Source organism: Carettochelys insculpta, chromosome 4, assembly GCF_033958435.1.
Source record: "Carettochelys insculpta isolate YL-2023 chromosome 4, ASM3395843v1, whole genome shotgun sequence".
Classification (NCBI taxonomy): Eukaryota; Metazoa; Chordata; order Testudines; family Carettochelyidae; genus Carettochelys; species Carettochelys insculpta.
In genome coordinates this window covers 45,112,877-45,136,783 of record NC_134140.1, presented here as the reverse complement: position 1 = coordinate 45,136,783, position 23,907 = coordinate 45,112,877, and the positions used below count along the sequence as shown (strand labels likewise).

Below are 23,907 nucleotides of genomic sequence, written 5' to 3'. Positions count from 1 at the left end.
ATGGCTGTGAAACCCAGAGTTTGTACAGAAACATGTGAAACTGCTCGAGCGCTTCCACACATGCAGCCTGAGGTCAATACTGCACATTCAATGGCAGGACAGAGTCACGAACCTGGAAGTCCTTGACAGAGCAGGATCCACAAGCCATTGAAGACATGATTCTGAAAGCCCAGCTTTGCTGGACAGGGCACATCATACAAATGGAGGCGTCAAGAATCCCTAAGCAACTTCTCTATGGTGAACTCTCCCAGGGCAAAAGGAATAAAGGCAGGCCTCACAAGAGGCATAAAGGCTGCGTGAAGGCCAACATTGCTCATGCTGGATTAAAGCCAAAGCAGCTAGAGCAGCATGCAGAAGATCGAACAGGCTGGCGTGCTCTTGTATAGCGTGCATGATAACTTCAAAGAGCAGCAACTCATAAACCTGATTGATGCTTGAGAGAGGAGGAAAGCAATAGCAGCCGCCACATCAACAGATCCAGGACAATTCCCTTGCCCCTGCTGTGAATGCCCATGCCATTTAAGGCTTGGACTCCTCAGCCACATGCAAATACACAAACAACGAGCCTGTGCAAGCTCAAGACATCATTGTCGGACATGATGGACTACCAATAAGAAGAGAGTGTGCTGCACAGATATAGGTATAGTCCTGAAGTGACATCCTGATCCTACTGAAGTCAATGGCAAAATTCCCATTTGGTTTCACAGAGCCAGGATTTCTCCCTTGAAGCTCAACATAAATACTAGTTATTTTAAGCTTGTATATGATATGAAGACAACTTTAAAGATGAAAAATGTTGTGTTGCAATCATACCTGGGCCAGAGAGTAAACTGACCATTGTAAAAGAACACTGCAAACTTTTCTTATTGTGAGATGAAAAAGGTGAAAGTTGGACCTGTTACACTTCCATCAGAGGTCTTCAGTTCTTCAACTGATCCTACTAAAGGTTTACAATGTTCTAGGTCATTATTTCAAAATGCCTTTATTTAAAATGTTAAAAATCTGGATTGTATATTAAGGAAAAGAGAAGTTTCTATTACAATGCTAAGTTTGCTTGAGAAAGGACTGGCAACAACAGCCATGTTTGGCTCCATGTTAAATCTGAATATCAAGGACCAGATCTAAGAAGGGACTCAGACATTGCAACACCAAGTGTTGCAGAGCTTAACTTTTAAATGCCTAAAAAATCACAGGAACAACACTGCTATTCACAAAACCTGAATTAGGGGGCTAGGCTCCCTATACAATGAACCGAGAGATAGGTGGCTTAAAAGGCAGTCAACGTGCGAGGTGGGAGTAGCCGGTGGGAGATGTTGACAACAATAGCGTGTGCTATGCCCCTTCCACTCATGGAGATAATTGTCAAAGTCTGTGCTGTAAGGGAGGCACCTTTCTCTGCATAAAAATCCATTAATAGGGCACACATTTCTCATTATTAAAGGTTGTTTCTTGCAGGAATGAGACAGTTGTCTTCCCCTCTCCCCAAAAAATAACTAGAAATGGAGTTGATTGTGCCCATCCTATAACTTTTAGAACAGAGGTCAGCGCATTCACTTGGCGCGTTTGGGCTTTAAGCAGCTTTGTAGCACTGGGCCAAAGATCTGTAGTTACAGAAATCTTATCCACTAAGGATCTGATCAAAATATATTGGAATCAGTGGAAAGACTTCTCTAGATTTCAATGTGTGCAAATTAAACCTCAATTGAACTGCCTCTTTGCCCGTAACAGCAAGAGAGGATGATGGCAGGGAGCAGAGTACAATGGATATTTTCTTTATGCTATCAGAGTCCTCAATGCAACAATGGATTTTATTAAGGGAACTCCCACTCATATTTCTTCCCCGCTTAGGAGGCATTATGAGACTTACAAGCATGAGGAAGAGAGACTATAAAGATTTTCCAGGCAGAAAATCATTAAAGACAAACCCAAAACAGGCTGTTAAACTAGTGGGTTACAGATAGCATAAAAATTAATATATTGCCTGCATAAAATATGCAGACAAATGCAGAAATAGAACCATGCACACATTCAAATAGGGTATTTGCCCTACAACTGCTAACATACAAATAGTAAAAGAAATGGGGAAAGTAAAAAACTTCCAAAGCAAAGTGTCCCAGCAGCAGTAGAGGTAAGCTAGAACTCCACTCACATAAAATGTCTGAGGAGTAGCAGCCATGTTCAGCTGTAGCTGCAAAAATGAGGAGTCTGGTGTAGGGATGTAAAATCCCATTGAATTAATTAATTGGTTAAACATTAGCAGCTGTGGATTGTTCTGGCTAGGTTGGCATACCCCTGCCCACAGCACGCATGGTCCACCATGCTCCAACCAGCCTGGAACACTCCCCCACCCACAGCACGTCCTAGCTGGGCCTGCTGGAACACCCCCTGCAGCAACAGGTTATGTGGGTCTGGAACATCCCTCTGCCTGTGACAGGCAGGGGACAGTTCCAGCCCCCACCAGTTAACAGGTAAGCATTATCCATTTAGGGTGAGGCTTATGAGTTAATTATATGTTAACATCCTTAGTCCTCTGGCCTCTTAGAGAATAAATTTATTAGGCCATAATCTTTCCTGGGTAAAACCCACAAAGGGTTCTACCCACTAAATCTTATGCCCGCATCTGCTAGACTCTGTAGTGCCACAGGGCTCCTGGTTGTTTCTATTCAAACTGCAGCATCCTCCAACATGGCAGGCTGAGTCATGTAACCCCCACAGCTGCAATTTGCTTTCATTTTAAACAGACCAACATCAGTCTCTCTCAATTTTGTATCAAGTGAAAGTAACCACAATATTATTCTGGTGACATTTTTATATCAAATAAATTTTTAGCTAGATGACTTTAAGGCTATCCAGGGGATTCAGGTAATGTCATAAACCAGAGGCACTTTCATGTGTTGTGCAATGACCAGAGAGCCCAAGGAAGAATTCCGTAGTTCTTTATGATTAAGCTTTTTTTTTTTTTTTTTTTTTTTTTTTTTTTTTTTTAAATTGTTGCTTCTTCTGCCTTTTCCTTGTTCTTCCCTCTTCTTCATGCCTGCCTTTGTGTCCTAAACCTTCTTTCATCTCTCTCCCCATTTTTGCAGACTGCTACAGATTGCTTTAATGACTGTGCAGTTGGAGCAACTGCAGTCAACACAGCTGCCCATTTATATCAGTCAATGATGTCTCCCTATGTCTTTATTATCATTTATTATTTTTAAACAATTACACAGTGGGAGGGTCTCCTGATCTGCAGGCAAGAGCTTTGCTAATACATTTTTATATAGAATGTGTTGCACACAGAAGCAGCGTGCTGAAATTCACCAGAATGAACACAATGCTTTCCAGGTGCTAGTTAACCTGTTCATTTCAAAAATTATCCTTTGCGTATAGGCCCCACTCTCTTTAAAACCTGTTAGGTAATTAATTATTTCACGCACTCTCAGGTTGAATGTAAACACTAAGTGAGCTGGGTTTATTGTAAATAATTATCTGTCTTGCCCCCAGACCCTTCGTCAGAACTGCACGCTAGCAATGTGATCATGCCAGTTCTGATGACACAAAATCAATCTGAGTAGATGCACAGATTGAATGGCAACCAACAATTGTTTGAGCCCCCTCACAAATCTGCTGAGGCTGGCTTTTGTCCCAATCCAGGGAGTAGGCCTAGTCACGTGAATAAAATAAGCAGGGTCCGGTCCACAGTTACATAACATATCAACCAAATTTGATGTGAAAAATGAGCCAGAATTTTATCTCAGTCAGACTGCTGTAAATTCGAAACAACTTTACCAATTTTAACAATGTTACCCTAGAAGTAAACCCACAAACAACAGTATTTGACCTAATTTCACTACTATGGAATGATCACCAACAAGCAATCTCCTTACAGACTTACAGAACAGGACCTTGATTTTGCAAACACTTACATACATGCTTAACTTGAAATCAATAGAATGACATACGGTAGTAAGGTTAAGCATGTGCAGAGGTGTGCGCAGGACCTGGGCCAAAATCCTTAGCTAAGATAAATCAGCATAGCTCCAAGCAGACCATCCAGGCTTACACTTTTTTTGATATTGGCAATTGTTTCTCCATTTCCACCTTTAAATAAAGCAAATTAAAACCATTCCCAATATTTTGTACTGTTAGGTTAAAAAAACGGACAAATTATATGTAAAGTTTCCAACTAGTAATTCAACAAAAAGAAAGTCAAGTTCCAGCAGTAAGTGTCCCTTTGCAACAGAACATTGTACAATTGCATTGAATCTAGAAAAAAATATTACACAATTTGATTTTAACAAATAACACCACAGATGTAAAAATAGAGGAGAGAGCAATTTAATTTGTTTTGAAATAAATATTAGACATACAAAGTACACAGTGAAGAAGGGTCACATTAAATTACAACTGGAGACATTCTGCTCATTCATTGAAGAAAGCCCTTGATACTTCCAATTTCATACCATCAGATTTATCATTCTTGCTGATTTAAGCAGAACACAAAACAAATATGGATCCCAGTGCTTACTTTCACAGGTACTGGCATGGATAATTTACTACAGTGATCCAATTTGGAAATCAGTGGGGACCAGTAAATCACTGCATAAAAGAAAGCGCAAATGAGGTCCTTTTTCCTTAGTGTCAGCAGGCTGTGATTATGATGCTTATTAGATTTTCTTGAAAGGGTTTCACATTTTCCTCAAATATGCAGGGGAACTATTTCCCCTCTGAGCCCTGCATTAGCATTTGCATGCCTCAGTCCCTGAATGCAAGAAACAATAAATTTTTCAATTATTTTAGAAATTTACATAGATGGGAGCAATGAAACTCTTACCTGTGCAGTATTTGCAATTAAAAGTGGATCTGGGCTTTTGCAGAAAAGTTACTAAAGAATGCTGATCATGTTCTATAAAATCAGCTTTGGAATCTTTATTTCACTATAATAAAAGGGCAAATGATCGCTCAAAGTCCTATTCTTAAAAATTTTTCAATTGTTTGCTTTTTGGTACAGGAGCTCTCTCTCTTCCAGTGTTTTGAGGAAGTGTTGAACAGTTAGGATACCATTGCAGTATAATATACCTCCATATTTCATATTTTTGGGGGAGGGATAGCTTAGTTCTTAGAGCATTGGCCTTATTAAGCCTAGGGTTGTGAGTTCAGTCCTTGAGGGGGCCTTTCAAGGTTCTAGGACAGGTTAAAAAAAAATTGCCAGGGATGCTAATAGGTCCTGCTGTGAATGCAGGAGCACGGACTTGATGACCTCCCAAGGTCCCTTCCAATTCTAAGAGGTATGTATCTATATTTCCATGCTTCCATCTTGGAAATACCTTTTCCACAATGGTTGTATTCCCTCTGGAAATATGCACCACATTGTTCAAAATGAGCCAGTATAGCTGATCACAGTAAAACACCATGGTCTGATGATCTCTCTCACTCACATGCAGTAAACTGTCAAAATACACAACTTCAAGTTGTGCATAACTCGTTTTAATGCTAGTTAAGCACAACTTGCAGCTACTCTGCCTGCCTGCCTGCTTGCAGGTACAGGCAGCTAGGCAGCCTAAGAGCCCCTTCTCCCTGCCTTCCCCCAGATGCACAGCTGTCAGCCTGACAGACAGGGAGCAGCAGCCAGGAAACTGACCAGGCCTGGTGGGCTGTTCAGTTCCCCAGGTCCTGCAAGTGGCAGGGAGCTGGGAACCAAGCAGCAGCCTCGTTCCCATCTGCCCTTCCCAACTTGCATGAAAATTTGAGTTAAGCAGGGGCTGCAGGAATCCAGCCCCCATGTAACTCAGGGTTTTACTGTCCGGGAATACTGGGTAATCTGAAAACAGCAAAAAAGGAGAGATGTCAGGGACGCAGTTATTTGTCTAGCCAGCTCTGTGCCAGGCATAGCCCCAGGGGAAGAAAGAACAAACTACTCTAAATTTCACCAGCTTGCAGACAATCTCAGTCACTCTACACCAGTGTTTCTTAAACTCTGAGATCACAGAACACCAAAAAACAGTATTTTTATGTGGAATACCTATGGAAAATGTTGTTAAAAAAATCTTCAGACCAAAAAAAAGCAACATATACAGCAAAAACAAAATTAAATTTAATTAGGTATCACAGCAATGAAGAAGTTAACATTGTGTCTGGTTTTAATATCAGAAAATACATATCAGTGTATTTTTCCAAATGCTCATGGCACACCTGCAACTTGTTCATGAAACACCAGTGTTTTGCGGAAGCTAGTTTAAGGAACACTGTTCTACATAATAGTTATTTCTCCCTTACTTTCACATCAGCTCTGTGGGAGCTAGCTGCACTTACAGACTGCTGAGGCATTAGTTTCTGCTTCTTTCGTGCTACTTTCAAACAGGAGGACTAAGATACCATGCATTAAGTGCTTTTTAGTTCACACCATCAGCATCCATATGGGGCGGAAGGAAGGTTTCACCACAGCAGGCCAGTGAGGGCTGCCAATCACACCCCCATAGTCTAACCAGGAAGAGGACACAAACAAGCCCTGCATATCAGGTTTAGGGATCTAAATCCCAGTTTTAGGCTCGACTGTAATCTGCAAAACACCAGCCAAGTGCGGTAGGAACCTACATTCTCACAGCACATAAGTTTTTAGGGTAAAAATTCCTAAGGCATACACACTGGTCCCTCACTCTAGACATTTGGATGCCATCTCCCACCTAAATGCAGAGCAATCCACAAACCAAGGGAAAATAGGGCTATGGAAGGAGGAGATGGGGCTTGGCCAAGCGGTGACTAGACTGCATTTCCAACGTGACTACCTCTTCTCATTCATTGCCTAGAGCCTAGGTACTTAAACTCAGGCTTTGTGGATCTCAGTGTTGTTCCTATGATTTTCTACACATCTAAAACAGTGCCTAAGTCACTCTGTGGATCCAATCCTTAACGTGTTTTTTTGGAACAGGAACAGAACTATTACTCTCTCTATCTAAATGAATCCAGTTATTGCGCCACAAGCTTGGGACTCAAGAGACCTGGCTTCAATTCTCTGTTCTATCACCCACTTCTTGTGGGATGTTGGGCAAGTCACTTACTCTCTGTTCCTCAGTTTCCCATTTGTAAAAAGGGGACTAGTAATATTTAATACATTAAATATTTGAGACACTCCGCTATCAAGGAAAGGGGAACCATATAAACAAACATGCCTGTTATTCCATACCACCTTTAGCATCTCAAAAACAATGAAGTACTAGTTTAGGACAGAAACTGAAAAATACAAGGTGATGGAAAACAGATTATTACTAAAGAACAGAATTTAAAAACAACAATTTTAAAAGCTCTCCTTTATACCTGGCAGGTACATTTTTCAATTCTAATGAGATGAAAAAAAAAAAAAATCAGTGTTCCCTGTATGCTAAGCACATGGGTGGGGTGTCCAGGTACTGTCCAGCTTATCAGCACTGCACCCACAACCACCCACCCAGTGAGCAGCATGTGTTCCTATTGGTGGTGCACATCTGCATCTGTCTTGGTGCACATAATAAAATGTGTTCCACCTACATACGGAAGAAGTTAGCGGGAGCACCAATGGTAATACATACAGCTGAAAGCACAAAGAGGAAGTAGAAGAAATCTGGATCGAGAAGAGGAAAAAAGCATGTGTCTGAGATACATATGATTTTTTTTTTTTTTAAAAATCTGACAGCTCAACTGTACTTCAGAGACTTCTCTGAACAGGTCATGTAGTTTCAGTTGATGTGTATGTGAACAGGAGGACTGAAAGAAAGGTAATTGCTGATTGAGGAACATCTAATCTACTTTGTAGATAGCCATATGAATATTTATTGTGAAAAGCTAAGTCATACAGAACTCATTTGAGTTTTCAGAAGAAACAGTTTATTTGGTTATACTAGCTAACCCATTTGGTCAACTGAAAATAAATTTTTTTTTTTTTTAAATAAATACTTTCAATCAAAAAATATTTTTTTCAATCAAAATTCCCAACCTTGTTTTCTCAATAGTGGGAAAACAGTGTGTCAGATAATAGGTATTACCCAGATTGACAAAGGATCAAGAACACTTACTGGAAACAGTTCGCTTGTACTTTACAAAGCAAAATGAGGGCTGAAAATATTCCCAGTACTTGCCTATCCTCTGACTACAGTAGACCCCTGACTTACACGTTTCTTGCAATAACATGAGTCGAAATCATGAGCGGCGGGGAGCTGGGAACCAGGTGGCAGCCTGGCTCCCCACCACTGGAAACTGACCAGCACAGCAGCAGCTGGTCAGTTTCCCAGCTCTGGCAAACAGAAGGGAGCCAGAAGGCAGGCTGCTGCCTGGTTCCTGGCTCCCTGCCGCTCACAGGAGCAGGTCCAGCCAGAACTGGGGGACTGAAGGCAGCAGGGCCCCTCCCCCACCCTGTGCCCAGGAACACAACCTATGAGTAAGCTGGGGGTCTACTGTACTATGGAAAATTGAATAACTAGATTGTTCAAGCTCAGGGCAGAACTACACATGCAGTTTTGTCCAGCCATACCTTGTGCTATATACCTAATACTGTGACAGTAATAAGAAAACCTACAAAGCATGAGGCATTAAACTCAGTCCCAAGGACAGAAAATTTAACAATTAATTTTTAATTCAGGATGAATCTCTGGTCTGACAGGACCATGCATGTTGCGAACTAGAGAGCCCTGGTGGCTAGAAGCAGGGCCCAGCTGGGCATGTGACAGCAGGGGGACTAGTGGCCAGAGAGCTGACCTGGGAGTGCAGCTGGGCTGGTGGCACAAACCAGGCCAGTGCTCAGGGAAAGGTGGGGGCATCATCTGGGTGCCCAGCTAGAGACAGGAGCATAGCCAAGTGACTAGACCAGCAGGGAGTCGGCAGCCGTGAGGAGAGCCTGAGTGCACACGCTGGCAGACAGGAGGAGAGTCCAGCAGCTGGCAGCTCCCCAAGAGAACCCAGAGGCCGGCAGCACAGGGGCCAGCATTGATCTCGCCTGGTCATGGGGACATGATGGCTACGTCTACACGTGCAGCCAACATCGAAATAGCTTATTTCGATGTTGCAACATCGAAATAGTCTATTTCGATGAATAACGTCTACACGTCCTCCAGGGCCAGCAACGTCGATGTTCAACTTCGACGTTGCTCAGCCCATCATCGAAATAGGCGCAGCGGAGGGAACGTCTACACGTCAAAGTAGCACACATCGAAATAGGGATGCCAGGCACAGCTGCAGACAGGGTCACAGGGCGGACTCAACAGCAAGCCGCTCCCTTAAAGGGCCCCTCCCAGACACACTTGCACTAAACAACACAAGATACACAGAGCTGACAACTGGTTGCAGACCCTGTGCCTGCAGCATAGATCCCCAGCTGCTGCAGAAGCAGCCAGAAGCCCTGGGCTAAGGGGTGCTGCCCACGGTGACCATAGAGCCCTGCAGGGGCTGGAGAGAGAGCATCTCTCAACCCCCCAGCTGATGGCCGCCATGGAGGACCCAGCAATTTCGACGTTGCGGGACGCAGATCGTCTACACGGTCCCTACTTCGAAGTTGAACGTCGAAGTAGGGTGCTATTCCTATCTCCTCATGAGGTTAGCGACTTCGACGTCTCGCCGCCTAACGTCGAAGTTAACTTCGAAATAGCGCCCAACGCGTGTAGACGCGACGGGCGCTATTTCGAAGTTGGTGCCGCTACTTCGAAGTAGCGTGCATGTGTAGACGCAGCTGATAGCAGCTTTCAGGTATCTAAAAGGGTGTCATAAGGCAGAGGGAGGGAACTTGTTCTTCCTTGCCTCTGAAGATAGAACAAGAGGCAATGGACGGAAATTGCAGCAGGGGAGGTTCAGGTTGGACATTAGGAAAAAGTTCCTAACTGTCAGGGTGATCAAACACTGGAACGAATTGCCAAGGGAGGTGGTAGAATCTCCATCACTGGAGATATTTAAGAAGAGGTTGGATAGATGGCTTTCACGGATGGTCTAGAAAGTGCTTGGTCCTGCCATGAGGGCAGAGGGCTGGACTCGATGGCCTCTCGAGGTCCCTTCCAGTCCTACTCTTCTATGATTCTATGGTCTGGCAAACTCCATTGTTTGGGACTGAACAAGTCCCAAAGGTGCCAGACAAGCGAGGTCCCATCTGTACTCAGTTTACTCCTAAATTATATTAGAACCAATCCAATCCAATCAGCACATCTTTGGAAAAAATAAAGGAAAACGCATACTTTCCTCAGGCCTATTAGCTCTGTTCTTTCTAGCCATTTTACCTTCTTCACATTCTCTATTCATAGTAGACCAGCTCACTTATTGACCCAGCTCCACTCCCACATCTTCAGAGTTAGCTTAAGGTGTTATAATAAATAGACCTAGTTCACCACTGTTCTACTCTACTTTTACACCAGCATAATTCCACTGAAATCAAGTCACATCCCTGTAAAAATAAAGTAAGTGGTAAATCAGGCAAAGGTCATTAGCACACGGTCCCGTTTCAGAATTTTAGCTGCAGAAAGCAGTAGGAGATGAGATTTCAGTAGACTTTGACAAATTAAATACCAACAAACTGGGAAAAAAAGCTGTACAGCATGAAAGCTCATGCCTGCCACCAACAGACGATGGTCCTATAAAGGTATCACCTTACCTACCTTGTGTCTTCCATATCCTGGGATGGAAACAGCTGCAACACCACTGCTAAGGAGTTTATTGACCTTTCACTTATGCAAGGGTATATGAGGAGTAACTCCTCTTAAGTCAGTAGTGTTACAGGGGTATAAATGAGAGGTGAATCATGCCCCATGTACGTGCACCATTTAAGAAGGATATACACAGTAACTTTTCAACAATGACACTCAACTGCATCCTAGATGGTGTCCTGTTGTGCAAAAGAGCTTGGCTCAAGAACAGATTTATTTGACTATTCTTCCACCGAGAAGTCCTTGGGTCAAAAAGCTGAATGAGACTTAACTGCTGTAATTTAAATTTAAAAGAAAAGCTAGCATTTCTTGAAAACTGCCCTCCAGTGTTAATCTTTAAAATCTCTCCGTCCTTAGGCTAAGTTAAAAAGGTGGTTCTAAAATAAAGGTGGGTCTCAGGGGTGGCATAGGGAGTAAGCAGAGAAAAGCATGCGCACAAACAAATTGCACTCTCTGCTCAACTTCAGGACTAATCTGAGAATATTAGCTCTGTATAAAGTAACAGAAACAAACTAGAAAGTCACTTACTAACAAACTATTTTTAAACATTTATTTATTGCTGTAGAAATTTAAGTTTTTATAAAACACTCAGCTCACAGTATACATATATATTGAGACTGGTTGCAAGTCTCAGCAGCTGTACCAGAGTATAGCATGCAGTTGCTTCTGCACAGTGTGTTATAGTTCCATAAATAGCTAATTATGCTCAAAACAACAGAGGAATCAAGTAAAATTATTCATTTTTGTCAGTACCTGGAGGTTGAGCAAAAATGTACAATGCATAGCTCCTGAAAGAAACTAATGATTAATACGTCTAAATTACATATGCAACATGCACAAGGAAACTAGACAAATATAAAGAAATGTATTTTGACTTATTGAGCAACCGTTTTCCACGTTTAGCATAAATGTATGATCATGCAATAGTAAAGAACACTGAATCATAAAGAAGCTCAACAAATAAAATTTAACTTCTATGCAAGTATCAATTGTTAATTGTGCCTAATCCCCCAAACATCTCACCTAAATTTTTAAGGAAACAGGCCAAATTCAGACAGATTTAACTCCCAGAAAAACAAATGCCCTTCCAATAATGAAGTATGCTGGAAAAAATAAGTAACCAGCACTTAATTTCACGTGCATTTCTGATGTCAAGGTATTTAGCAGCGTTATTGGAGGAATAGATTGACTTATGCCAAGTTTTCTCTATAGTAAGTTGTTTTACTATATATGTCTGACCAGGCACAATCCTTTAATAAATTCTCCATCTCACTGAGGTTCTTAGGAACTAGTAAAAGAGTTTATATGGAATGAGTTACAGCTTAACCTATATTTTCTACAAAGCAACGATGCCTCAATTGCTGCAGTCTCACATTAGACACAAGAGCACTTGTATTTGCAATTTTTTGCACTATTACATAATGATTAATTCATTTGATGTGGATTGGAGTTTAAACACTGAATCTTCACTGTATATAGAAGCCTGCTGCTCAGTGACTTCATTACAGTGGCCAAGTTACATTCATCATATAGAAACACAAGCTCAGTGTTAAGAGAGTGTGATATAGTCAGATCTTTAAGAATGCTACCAAATACATGACACGGAAGTATGAGGCATTAAGTGATCTACTGGCATATTCACTTTTAAATGCTATTAAAGCAGACTACCTCAAAAACTGCCACAACCACCACCACAGTTCATGAGATTTTTTTTTTTTAAATCCATTTCATTAGCTTCTAAAGGGGCCATGTTTGCATACATAAGCTGACTAACAAATTACACACACTGGATATACTTAGATTGTGGAAAAGAATACTGTCCAAAATGTACTGCATGTGTCAGTATGCCAATTGCTATAGTTAATAGATTACAAGTTATGCTGTGGAAGCATCTTAGAGTAACTACGGATACAGTCAGGACTGACTAAAGTTCTTAAATATACATCTGCTTTCAGTAGGTCTGTAGTATGGGAGAAACACATACAATTCTATTAAACTTTTGGTTTTTCATTTGTTTAACATTCTGTATACCTCAGTATTTTTTCCTTAAAATAATTTTGGCTAAGATACAAACAGACAATATAATTCAAAAATTAACAAGATAGCATAGCAATATTTTCTTGGAAACATAGGACTTACATGTGAGACGATGCATTGAACATCTCAGAGGGAAGTGTATACACAATTTCATACAAACTAGAGTGAGATCAGTGTAAAAACTGGAATTTATAATCGTTAGCAGAAATGCCAGCTGCTCATAATGTTCACAATATATACATACACACACGCATTTCTGACAGTTAATTATGCAACTGTTGGTGCCAGTCTGCTTATAAAAGAAATGCTACTGAGGCAAAGTCTTCTTACAAAAAGAGGGCAAGAAGGTTTCATTATTAGGTGTTCAACAACAATCCTCAGCTCTGTGAAGAGAGTCCTGAAAATAAGAATTGTTTTTTTTAGAAATGTGTCTACATCACAGCTGTGTTGATGAACAGTTATTAAAATTTCAAAGTATTAAATTATTTAAGAATCTCACACTAAATCCCAAAAGTGGTTAGAAAGCATCTTAGTGCAGTAATTTCATGTGAGAGATTAATTTTCAGCATGGACATGAGAACTCTTGCACTTGAAATTCTTCAGGTTTTTCACCACTTTTCTAAACTACTTCAAACTTAAAAGGCAAACTAAGACAAAGAGGGAGGAATGTGAAAAAAAGGTGATTTTTTTTTCCCTCTCAAGAGGGAGGGGAAGTGGTTTTAAAACATTAGCTTTTGTTTCTCCTCCATTCTTGGTGTGTCTTTGCTCTGTCGCTTTTCATCTTCTACAATTACCACTCTCCCCTTGCAAAAAACTAAGATAGCAAAAAAACAAACAAACAAACAAACCTCAGAACAGAAACAAATCAAAAGTCTCTCTCAATGCTGGAGAAAATCCAGTTTCTTTCTTCAGAGGGCACATATAATTAAACAAATGAGTCATATATAATGTTGCACACCTTTAACAGATTTTTTAATATGTCAAATACTGAAATGTTCTTCTGGATTCCTGCTGAAAGACATCAATTGTATACTGTATTTTGATGTTTGGTCTTCAAACAAGTCTAGGGCCACAAAAGCCTTCACAGAACTTGAAGTGCTTTACTTAAAAAAAATACCCTTGAGAAGAACTTCACAATATATTACTTGTACAACTACACTTTAATGGGGGAAGAGCAGCAACAACCTCCCTCCTATGGTGGCGTTTGGAAAATGTAACCTTTAACTAGGGTTTGTTTTTTTAAGCCCAACTGCATATAAATTACATTTTTAACATGTAAGAGATCAGCATACCACAATTCAAAAAGTTTTAATACATTATTCATTCTCAAATCAATGTAATGCTTACCGGCAATATGGATTTCTACGGGAGGAATAGCGCAAGGTAAGAAATCTATAGTAAATGAAAGGCTGAAGCAAACTCCCCTGGCCACTGAAAGGCAAGGGAAAACACAGTCTTAGTTTTGCCAACACAAGCTCACTCTGTTTTGCAATTAGAAATGAGGAAAGGAAACACCACGTATTAAGGACAGTCAAATGATCATAATTGTCACAGAACCCAGGCTTGAGAACAAAAATCAAAAAGATGTCTAGGACTATTAGCATATTCACATCCACTAAGGCTGAAAGACATAAAATAAAGAGTAAAAACCACATGCCATAAATGAAATTTTAAAAAAACAAAGGTCATGAAGCAATACTGTTCTTACGGGCATCTGTAAAGTGCTTTGTGCATCCAGTTTTCAAGATGTGATAAACACAGAAGTAGGTACACAAATGCAAGCCTAGTTTGAACAGGAAACTACATGCATGTGCTTGCAAACCGGTACTCAACTGGCCAAGTACATGCATAAATACTTGAGTTCAATAGCTGAATACAGCAATTGCTTGGAACATTAAGCCAGGTACTTTACAGGAACTACTCTTTGCCACACCCCAGCATAATGTCAAACATTTTAAGACTTAGAAGTCAATGTTATATACAATAATATATTTGTTAATTTTAAAAACTAAGATCCCATCTTCTTTACCACTGCCATGTGTTCCATTGCAATGGCCAAAGGTCATCAACTTTATCTAATAAATGAGCCTAGAGTCAAATCTGTTTCTGGTACTCAAACAAACATACATTAAAAACAGACAGACACCACACATGTAAATTAAATTTCTGTGCTCAACGTGAAAACAATTTCAATTTTGAAGAGGTATGAAATTGAGTAATCTAATTTTGTTAGATTTTTATCTGGAAGAACTAAAATTTCTCTCTCTCTATGAGCAAGCTAAGAGAGAGATCCTGTGGCGCATTTCACACAGGCTCCACATCTGTACCTATATAGCACTCACTACAAGACTGAAGCACTTGTGTAGAAAATGCCCAAGGAAGTAAATGAACAAAAATGTTCTGTTATTCTTACCTAAGAAGCATAAAAACTGTGGCTGGCATCAAAAAAATTTCATTGCAAGCAATGAATTTTAGAATATTTTGTTGATTAGCATTTAGTTTCTCTAACAGACTTCTCAGGAAAGGTAGACTATTCGAACCTCTTGCCTTTAGAAAGAGAAAAAAAATAGACAGTTAGGTTGTACAGTTCTGTTCTTGCTCTAGTTTTAAGTCAAATATTGGTAACGAATGTCAGCCATACTAATTCTGAGACCTACCTACTTGCTTGAAAACTAGTAAGATTCTATGATCCTCTAAAAGACACCTCAAAACAGAGGATTCTTAGAGAGAATTGCAGAAAAATATCCCACATTTTCATACTTTCCCAAACAATCCTAACCCTTTGAAAAAGACACATAAGTATCTTCTACTTCCTAGTATTCTCCACAAGCCATATGGAGGTGCGATTTGCAGAAAAGTAAAAATCCAGTATTACTCTTTTTCACTTTATTTTCACCTGCCAGAGAGATGGCTAATAGCCTTATTCTGTTTACTAGAATTAAATACCTACCAGCAGCATATGGAAAATTGACATTTAAAAAAAAAGGGGGGGGGGGTGTATTATATAAACAAACCACCTAGTGAGAATTTGAGCTGAGAAGTGTTCTGCTTTCCAACTGCATTTTAAGCACTGTGTTTTTTTACCTACTGAAACAGAACTTGTCTAAGTACAGCTGAAAGAGGGTCTAAATGCAACCCACCAGAACCTGCTGCAATGCAGTCAATTATCCTACAAGTATTTCTGCACAGTAGGCAAATCTGGAAGTCACTTGCTTCCATAGGGATAGTGAGTGAGAGGGAAAAAAATAAAATAAAAGTCAAAATTTTTAAGTAGTATTAAACATGTTCTACTAATGTGCTGGAATTGAATCAATGCAATCTGACTAGGAAGATGAACACAAACTAAGAGTCTTGTCTACAAACACTGTGTCAGGAGGTTAAGCCATCCAACTATATTAATTATGAAAAAATTAAATTGAGGGGTTTCTCAATTTCACCATATTGTTACCCCACACTGGGGCACAAAAGCATGTCGCGACCACTCTCCTAACTAGCCATAAAGAAAGAAGAAAATTAAAAGATTCTGAAATGTGCTTACAGCCTCTAGATACAAACCATTTTTCACCAAAAAGCACTGATCAATATACTGCACCATACTTACATCAAGAATCTTCTTTGTATATGTGGCAGCATGAAGCAATGAGAACAGCAGAACTGGGAAAATACTCACTGAAGCAAGAAATAAGGAAAATTATAGGCCAGGAAGTGCTACATTTATCCTGTACAATGAATATTATGCCAGCCTATCCAAGTAATACAGCTGTTATACCATGAAGTATAGCATTATCCTTCGCGAGAAGCTTTCAAACCAGTGACAGTTGTACAGAGCTCAGAGATACGCATCTAGCAGTTCTCTCTGAAGCTATATTTCCTTCTAAAAATAGTATTAAAGAGGGGTGCATAATCAACTAGCAGCCTCTTTTCTGGTGTTCTGAAAGTTTAACTGAACCATTTTTAACAGTGAGAGAGACAGATGTGCACACATCCCTCTATTATTGGTGACCCAGACATTTCTTATTCTTTTGTTTCCATCAACATTTTAGAAGTTACCTACAGAACAGGTGTATAAGAGGTGAGAAACTTATTTGCACATCACAACTCATCTTTTGACTTCTGGTTATATTAGGTGTTATTCATAATGAGATAAGAAACCTGAAAGATGCTGTGTAATTTGTGTATTGCCTAGTTTTACTACTACTTTATCCAACATAGAACATGATCTTGTGAAACAATGAAATGGGACTCAGAAAATTTGAGTTTGATTCTCTATAGGATTCTGAGAAAGCCACTTAATCTCTTCATACCTTGGCTCTTTATCTGCAAAACAGGAGTAATAATCCTCCCTTATTTCCATCTTGTCTATTTAGATCGTAAACTCTGTCTAGTATAACGCAATTCTGCTCTCCACTGGGACTTCTAGGCACTACAATGATATACAAAAGTTATCAGCCAAAGGCCAGGTGTACACAGAGAGAGAGAGATGATACACAGCTCTAACTATGAGAAGAGTGTAGCTGGAGTCAATGTCAAATTTCTCCACCATCCCCACAGCATGTTAATTGCAGAAATTCTCCTGTTGACTTCCCTTATTCCTCCCAACTGCAAGGAGGACTGACGGGGCACCCCTCAGCATTTGATTTAGCAGGTCCATACTAGACCCACTAAATCAAACCCCAGAAGATTGACCTCCAGTGTGTCAACATGGCAGTAAGTATAGACAAGCCCAAAACCAGCAAACCGAGTTTACAATTTTCTTCTTGAAATGAATCAATGGAACAAATTTGGGGAGATACATTGTCACTACTACAAGATACTTTTTATGATCAACCTTTACAACAGATACTGACATGTAACTTCTGTAAGGGACATAAAATAAATTCCACAAAGCTCTCTTGTTCCTAATACCTGAGACACATTATTATTGCCTGGAATCTCTATAAGGCTTTAGAAGTCAAGCTGAAGGTAGAAATAGAGGAAGATACATTCCAGCTCCACTTCCTGGTAGTGCTATGCTAGAATGTGCAATTGAAACTTCACTCTGAAGGCAACATCACAGAGCTGCAAATTAAAGTCCTCTGTGTAACTGACCAAGTATCTGTCTGGCAGTGAAGTGAAGGAAAGGGCACTTAATTACAGTACACTCATCCTTCACTATACGAGCACAACTGGTTCCCAACTTTCTACTCATAGGCGAAAACTTGTAAGAGGGACACTAAAGTACTACTAAAATACATGTAAAAGTCTCTGATTGGTTCCTAGTGCTCCTCATTGGGGGAAGGACCAGCAGCATGCAGCTTGAAAGGTAAGTGAACTTGGGGGTGGGGGGGGGAAGGGTGCTGGAAAAGGTGCAGTACCTGTTGGGGATACATGGGGAGTTGTGGGCCAGGGGTGTTGGAGAGGGGCCAGGCGGGGCTGTGGGTCTCCCCATGCCACAGCCAGGGACCCTGCTGCTGGAGCAGAGCTAGCTGCAGGTCTCTCCATGCCCAGGCCAGGGATCCTGCAGCTGGCTCTGCTCTAGCCGCAGGTCCCACTGCACGCCAGCCAGGGACCCCACGGCTGGCTCATGTAAGCGGGGGAAGTTCACTCTTTTAGTGCACAAAGGTATATCTTTATGTCCCTCATTTTAGTGAATACTTGTAAGTCAAGTACTCATTAAAGGAGGTATGAATGTATAAAGTAATTACTTAAACTAACCTGAAATGTTAACAGAAGATGGACAGAATACACACAGCTTAAAGATGGTTATTCAAAAACTAGTTTGTACTATCAAAGTATCTCAACCTGACCCTATGGTTAGGAATGATTTGTTTTTCAAAAAGTTCACTCCAGTACACACTTGACTAAGAGCCGCTACAACATTAACTGGCAACAGCACAAAATCCCTAGAAAATGGTTTATAATGCTGTTTTGGACAAAGAATGGCACCACTCTTCTAACATACTATACTTCATAGTCTCCAACCATAGCACAGACAGCTTCTACTAATTCAAACTGGTACTGAGAAGTCTCCACTACAAGGAACATCTTAGTACAATGAAACAAAGAAAATTGGTAAACCTGAAGAAAGAAGAAAACCACTTACTAAATTCCTGTAATTTGTCATCAAGCTGAAAGCTATTTAGACGGCTAAATTCTCATGAATACAGTAAATATAAATTTGTCTATAAAGAAGCCTCAGTTGCGTAAATCAACAGTTTGAAGTATTGCTCAACAATCAATACGTCTAGATAGTATTCATGTGTAGCTCAGGATGGTAGCAACAGACACGTTACCATTCTGATGGGTGTTCAATGGGTTATATGAAATGAGTTTGTTGCATAACTGCCATAGTTCCTGAGAGTCTCCGCAGGGAAAAAACAATTGCCTGGAAGCACAGGCTAAAATATACATTTTCACCTAAAAATTGTCACTCCAGGTAAGCGCCACATGCTATCTGGGAGAGATTCACTATACTGACTATGGTTAAGGCTAAGTTTTTGTCACCAATATTTAAAAAAAAAAAAAAAAAAAAAAAAAAAGTCAAGTCATAAGCAATACACAAAATTCACAGAAGCCCAAGACTTGTCCCTGACTTTCACTAAAAATATCCCTGACAAATTACAGAGGTGGGTCCATCTACCAGAGCTGTTGGTGCTCTGGGGTACCCCCGCACTGCAATGAGTGGGAGCTCCAGGATCGCCCTGTGGAGAGGCTGAACAACTCTGGATGGACCTCACTGCCCAAGGAAACAGCAGGGAGCTCTGGGAAATTCTGCACCACCTGCAGTTAGTGGAAGGTCCAGGGTCCCTGCAGCCTGGGGGTGGGGTGGTTGGCTGCTCCAGGAACCTCTTATTGCAGCAGCTAGATGTTCAGGGACCACTGTCATCAGGTGGCTGTGGGGGACAGTCCCACAAGGGCTGGGACTGGAAGCTGCAGAGGGTCCATCTGCAAGCTCCAACTCCAGGGCAGAAAGTGTCACAGTGGTCAATGGAAGTCAGATTCCCTAAGAATCATAGCTTTGACTATATTTTCTATAGATAGCAACTACACTTTGGTTTTAAATCAATGTCTCAAATCACAGTGAAGACTGATGTGGAAGAGAATTAAATGTCACAATCCTCACACATGGAGTAATGTTTAAGGTAATAATCACAGGTGAAAGAGCACTTAAAGGATACTTGTAACAGGATAAGAATTAACGAAGATAAGAGAATACAAAAGGTAATGGCAGCTGTCCTCCAACAAAGCCTGGGCCAGGAATGCTCTGCTTAGCTGGAAATGTGGTAACCTTTGATGTAGTCGAAGAGCACTGGTAAGTGCATTTGCTAGCAAGGCACGTTGATAAAAGCTAGCTGCTTCATGCAACCTGTAAATTATCAGAGGAACGGTTACCATACAGACCATCCTCCCTATAGGATTGCATCATAACTGCACAGTGCTTAAAGCTATTTATTTCTACTTCCACCACCCAAGACGAAGATTAGAATCAATTTGTTTGGGGGGTGGGGAGCCCTTTTGTATTTACATAGCATTACGGAGTTGCACAGCACACAGAACTGCAGAATATTGAATGTGTTATTTCGTAGGCATGGGTGAGGGAAGCAGTCTTCCTAGTCAGTTCCAAGAAAACAAAATTAAACAGTTTTGGGGAAAAAGTTAAAAATAATTTTAATACATGACCATTTAAATTTTCAAACTGTTGCGGTGATGTGAGAGTAAAAGTTAAAACCTAGACAAGCTAACCCATCTGCACTCATTTATTTACACCTATGTAATCTTTGGGAAATAGAAAGCATGCATAACCATAAAATAAAACAGTTATTTTGTCTGTAACATTCAAATAACTGAAAATAGTACAATACATACCCTAGAAGGGGTAGAACAAATAAAGCCGAACAGTAGACAGTGAACAAACGGGAAAGCCACATTGCTGTGTCCAACTTGTTAGCCATCAGAAATTGCTAAATTGAAAAGAACAAAGTTGGTGTCTAAATATATAGTTATATTTGAACCTGACAGTCTCTACAATTTTCAGTATTGCATAGTTTATCAAGAGAGGTCCTTTATATGACAGGACCAAAGTAGCTGCTATTAGTCTGACAAAAGCACATTTTGCTACTCATATTGTAATTCAGTACACAGCCAGTCGTGAAATAAGATCTGATCATCTGAATTCCTTGCCCAATTGACTCTCCCAGTTCTCTGCATGGATGTAAACATCCACTTTCTTGGTTATAACTGAAGTCTACATTTCCTATCTCTGGGACAAGGTACTTGGCCCAGTATTCTACAGGTGAAGATGTGGGGAGGAAACTTTCTATTCTGAGGTCATTTGGGGCTGGTCTAAATTACACCAGCAGGAACAATCTCTAGGGTTTCAATATCTGAACTTTCAAAAGTGAGGGCCCCCGGAGAGCGAAATGTGTAATAGTATATATAGTCCATTAATACAATGTGAGTTGGTAGATACTGATATACTCGCTCTCAGAGGTGTCCTCTTTGTTGAAAGTTCAAATATGGTAACCCTAACAGTCTCCTATGAAGCATTTCAATGAGCAGAGATCACTGGATCACTGTCGCTTCATACTTTATGTGCAAGCCTTCCCTAGATGTGCTCACTGTGCCAAGAGCTCTGTAAACCATCAGTGTGACACCAACTTTATGCCAGTCAGGGATTCCTACACATCAGTGGAATACCCAAATGCCTCATCAAGACAGCTTTCCATTTGGAAAAGCTCAGGGCAAAGCTCTGGCCTGAATGAAGTGTGAAGATTAGTTCCCATCTCTATGCACTAGTTTTTCAGTATTCTGGACATTCTGTAGATAATGCAGTTGTGAGCAAGGACCATTAACTTTGAAATATTTATTGTATATTAGAAATCACAAGTGTCTTCATTTTACAATCTATTTACTTACTTGTAAGTAACCTTTGCAATATATATATATATATATATATATATATATATATATATATATATATATATATATATATATATATATATATATATGCATACCACTATATTTCAACAGAGATTTTGAAAGACCACTTGTGGTTTGTGATGGACATTTTTGTTTCAATTTCTAATTGCATTTAAATTAAGAGTTAATTCAGATTAGCCATCCCCCTGCAATGTCATAAACTAAGAGTCAGAATGCACATGAACCAGAAAGTGCAAAACTTTTTCCTCTCAAAACTGATTGTTTTAGTTCTTCACTTTGTACGCTTCAAAGCTCAAAATTTAATATTCATTTTTTCTTTTTCACCCATATGATGTTTTAGTAACACAAGTAGTGTGCATATGGGTCATGTGAGCATCTGCTATCTCACCTGTCAGTGATGGTACTAGACCGGCAACTTTAAAAACTCTATGTAAAAAGGACATTAACACAATGAGATGGCAAAGGATACTGTACGAAAGAAGTCTACCCCAAGCCTAAACAACTTGTTCAAAGTAGGAAATAAGTAATGTTTTTACCAACTGATAGCTATCATATTTTAAAATCTGAATGGGGACAGGTCAAGCTTTAGTTTTGAACATGTTAGCAGATCAAGGTAAACTCTATGAGAGAGTAATGGAGGTAGCTGTGTTAGTCCGTACTCCAACAAAACAAAACAGCAGAAATGATCTGATGAAGTGGGTCTGTCCCACCAAAACTCACCACTAAATATATCATTGTGCTAGTCTTTAAAGTGCTACATTGCTGATGTTTTGTTTTCTTTCTATGAGAGAATCTAGGCTACACCATCACATGTTCAAGACTACAGCTTGCCCTGTGTACCACAGGATTTTCAAACATCTTGTCTGTTGAGTTTTAAACACCTCCCTAGTTGCCTCTTAGCAAGGCCAAGCTCTAACAGACAAATGCTTCAAGGATTGGGATATATTGCAATATGACCAGCATGGAAAACTTGGAAACAACTAACAGTAGCCGGGTGGGGAGAGAGTCAGACGCAGAGCTGCCTGAAGGCAGTGGTGGACGGAGGACGTGCAAGGGAGGAAAGTGATGAAGTTAAGGAACAGCCCCAACAGCTCACAGAGAGGCAAGTTGGAAAGCAGAGATGGGGCCTCTGGTCCGTACAGCGCCGGGAACCGCAGGGCCTTGGGGCGCTAGAACCAAGAATACCTCCGGTAGGGGCAGATGGGGGAGGGGAAAGAAAGATCGCGAAGGGCGCTCACGGCGAGGCCCCGCCTTCAGGGCGGAGAGCGGACACCAGCGCAGGGCACGGAGGGCCTGTCCGTCCGTCCGTCCACCCGCGACACGCCGCCGGCGCTTCTCCTTACCACCGTTCCGCCGCCGGCGCCGCCTTGCATGGGCCCGTTCTGCGCTGTATCCGCCATGGCCGGCCCGCTCGGGACACGCTCTGCGGGGAGAGAGCAGGGCATGAGCCGGGGTGGAACTGCGGCGCCCCGCCGAGTGAGCGAGGGGCCCTGCGCACGACTCCCGCCGCTCCCCTGCGCCAGGCCCGGCCACGCGGCAAGAGGGACCCCAGGGGCCTGACCCACAGGTGGGGGCACCTACCTGGCTGATCCGACACCACCGCACGCACCCGGCAGAGACGGGGCCACAACCTGACAAGCGAGGCAGCCCCGACCCGGATGCAGAAGCAAGTTCCGGGCGCGGCGCTGGGGCATGCTGGGTAACGTAGGCAGAAGCCCCCCTACCGCTGACTTTAGCGGGCGTAGTCGCTCCGCCCCCTCCCTGGCTTGCGCGCGCCGCAGTCCGCTCGGTCGCTAGTGTCAGGCGAGGTGCGTCTGCGGCGCCTGCTGCAGTGGGGTGGGCACGCTTCCCTTCTGACCTGCACGCGATCACCATGCCCCACTGATGTCACCTGGACAACCTCCCCTTCACCCACGATATCACAATGATCGCCTAACTCCAGTGAGCTCCCATTGTTGGCCTCGTTGCCATCTTCCGACGTAACAACAATCCCTTCCCCATGACGTCAAAGTGATCACCCTTGTGACGTCACATCAGTTGCTCTGCATCAAACTTGCTGATTGTCACAGGGATGATTGTGTTTGCTTCACCTTCGCTCCACAGTAGTGTTATACTAGCTACTCAATGACATCTTCTCAGTCACTGCTCCATTCCATTGACATCACCATAACTCCATCATCTCCGTCCAAATGACATGACATAACATCAATCACCTCACCAGTGCCCCACTGACATAATATCAATCACGTCGGCTCCTGTCCCTAGTGACTTCACATCAATTAACTCACCTTCCTCCTTGTCCTAGGGATGGTCC

At 41.4% G+C, this 23,907-nt stretch overlaps 1 protein-coding gene across 2 annotated transcripts; it reads right to left on the bottom strand.

Moving 5' to 3' along the window:
* Positions 1-6,054: 6,054 nt before the first annotated feature.
* On the bottom strand, positions 6,055-23,685 carry TMEM33 (transmembrane protein 33). 2 transcript variants are annotated; one of them, XM_074992688.1, is made up of 8 exons: positions 23,175-23,685; positions 22,937-23,016; positions 20,520-20,614; positions 19,832-20,019; positions 16,276-16,343; positions 15,088-15,221; positions 14,022-14,105; positions 6,055-13,071 (listed from the first exon to the last, which is right to left on the bottom strand). In XM_074992688.1, the coding sequence occupies exons 2-8, from the start codon at positions 22,991-22,993 to the stop codon at positions 12,942-12,944; spliced, it is 756 nt and encodes a 251-aa protein (XP_074848789.1). In that variant the 5' UTR covers positions 22,994-23,016; positions 23,175-23,685; the 3' UTR covers positions 6,055-12,941. The 2 variants fall into 2 exon arrangements, with proteins under 2 accessions (XP_074848789.1, XP_074848787.1); XM_074992686.1 differs by lacking the exon at positions 23,175-23,685 and having other exon boundaries at positions 22,937-23,168.
* Between the last annotated feature and the right edge of the window lie 222 nt (positions 23,686-23,907).

What these genes read in the sequence shown, in the direction of transcription:
- TMEM33 (XM_074992686.1), bottom strand. Translation starts at nt 23,038, where the DNA reads ATGCCCTGCTCTCTCCCCGCAGAGCGTGTCCCGAGCGGGCCGGCCATG. An exon ending in GCGCCGGCGGCGGAACGGTG is followed by an intron (nt 20,615 to 22,936) that starts GTAAGGAGAAGC and finishes TTTTCAATTTAG; the next exon opens with CAATTTCTGATGGCTAACAA. An exon ending in TTTGTTCTACCCCTTCTAGG is followed by an intron (nt 20,020 to 20,519) that starts GTATGTATTGTA and finishes GATAATTTACAG; the next exon opens with GTTGCATGAAGCAGCTAGCT.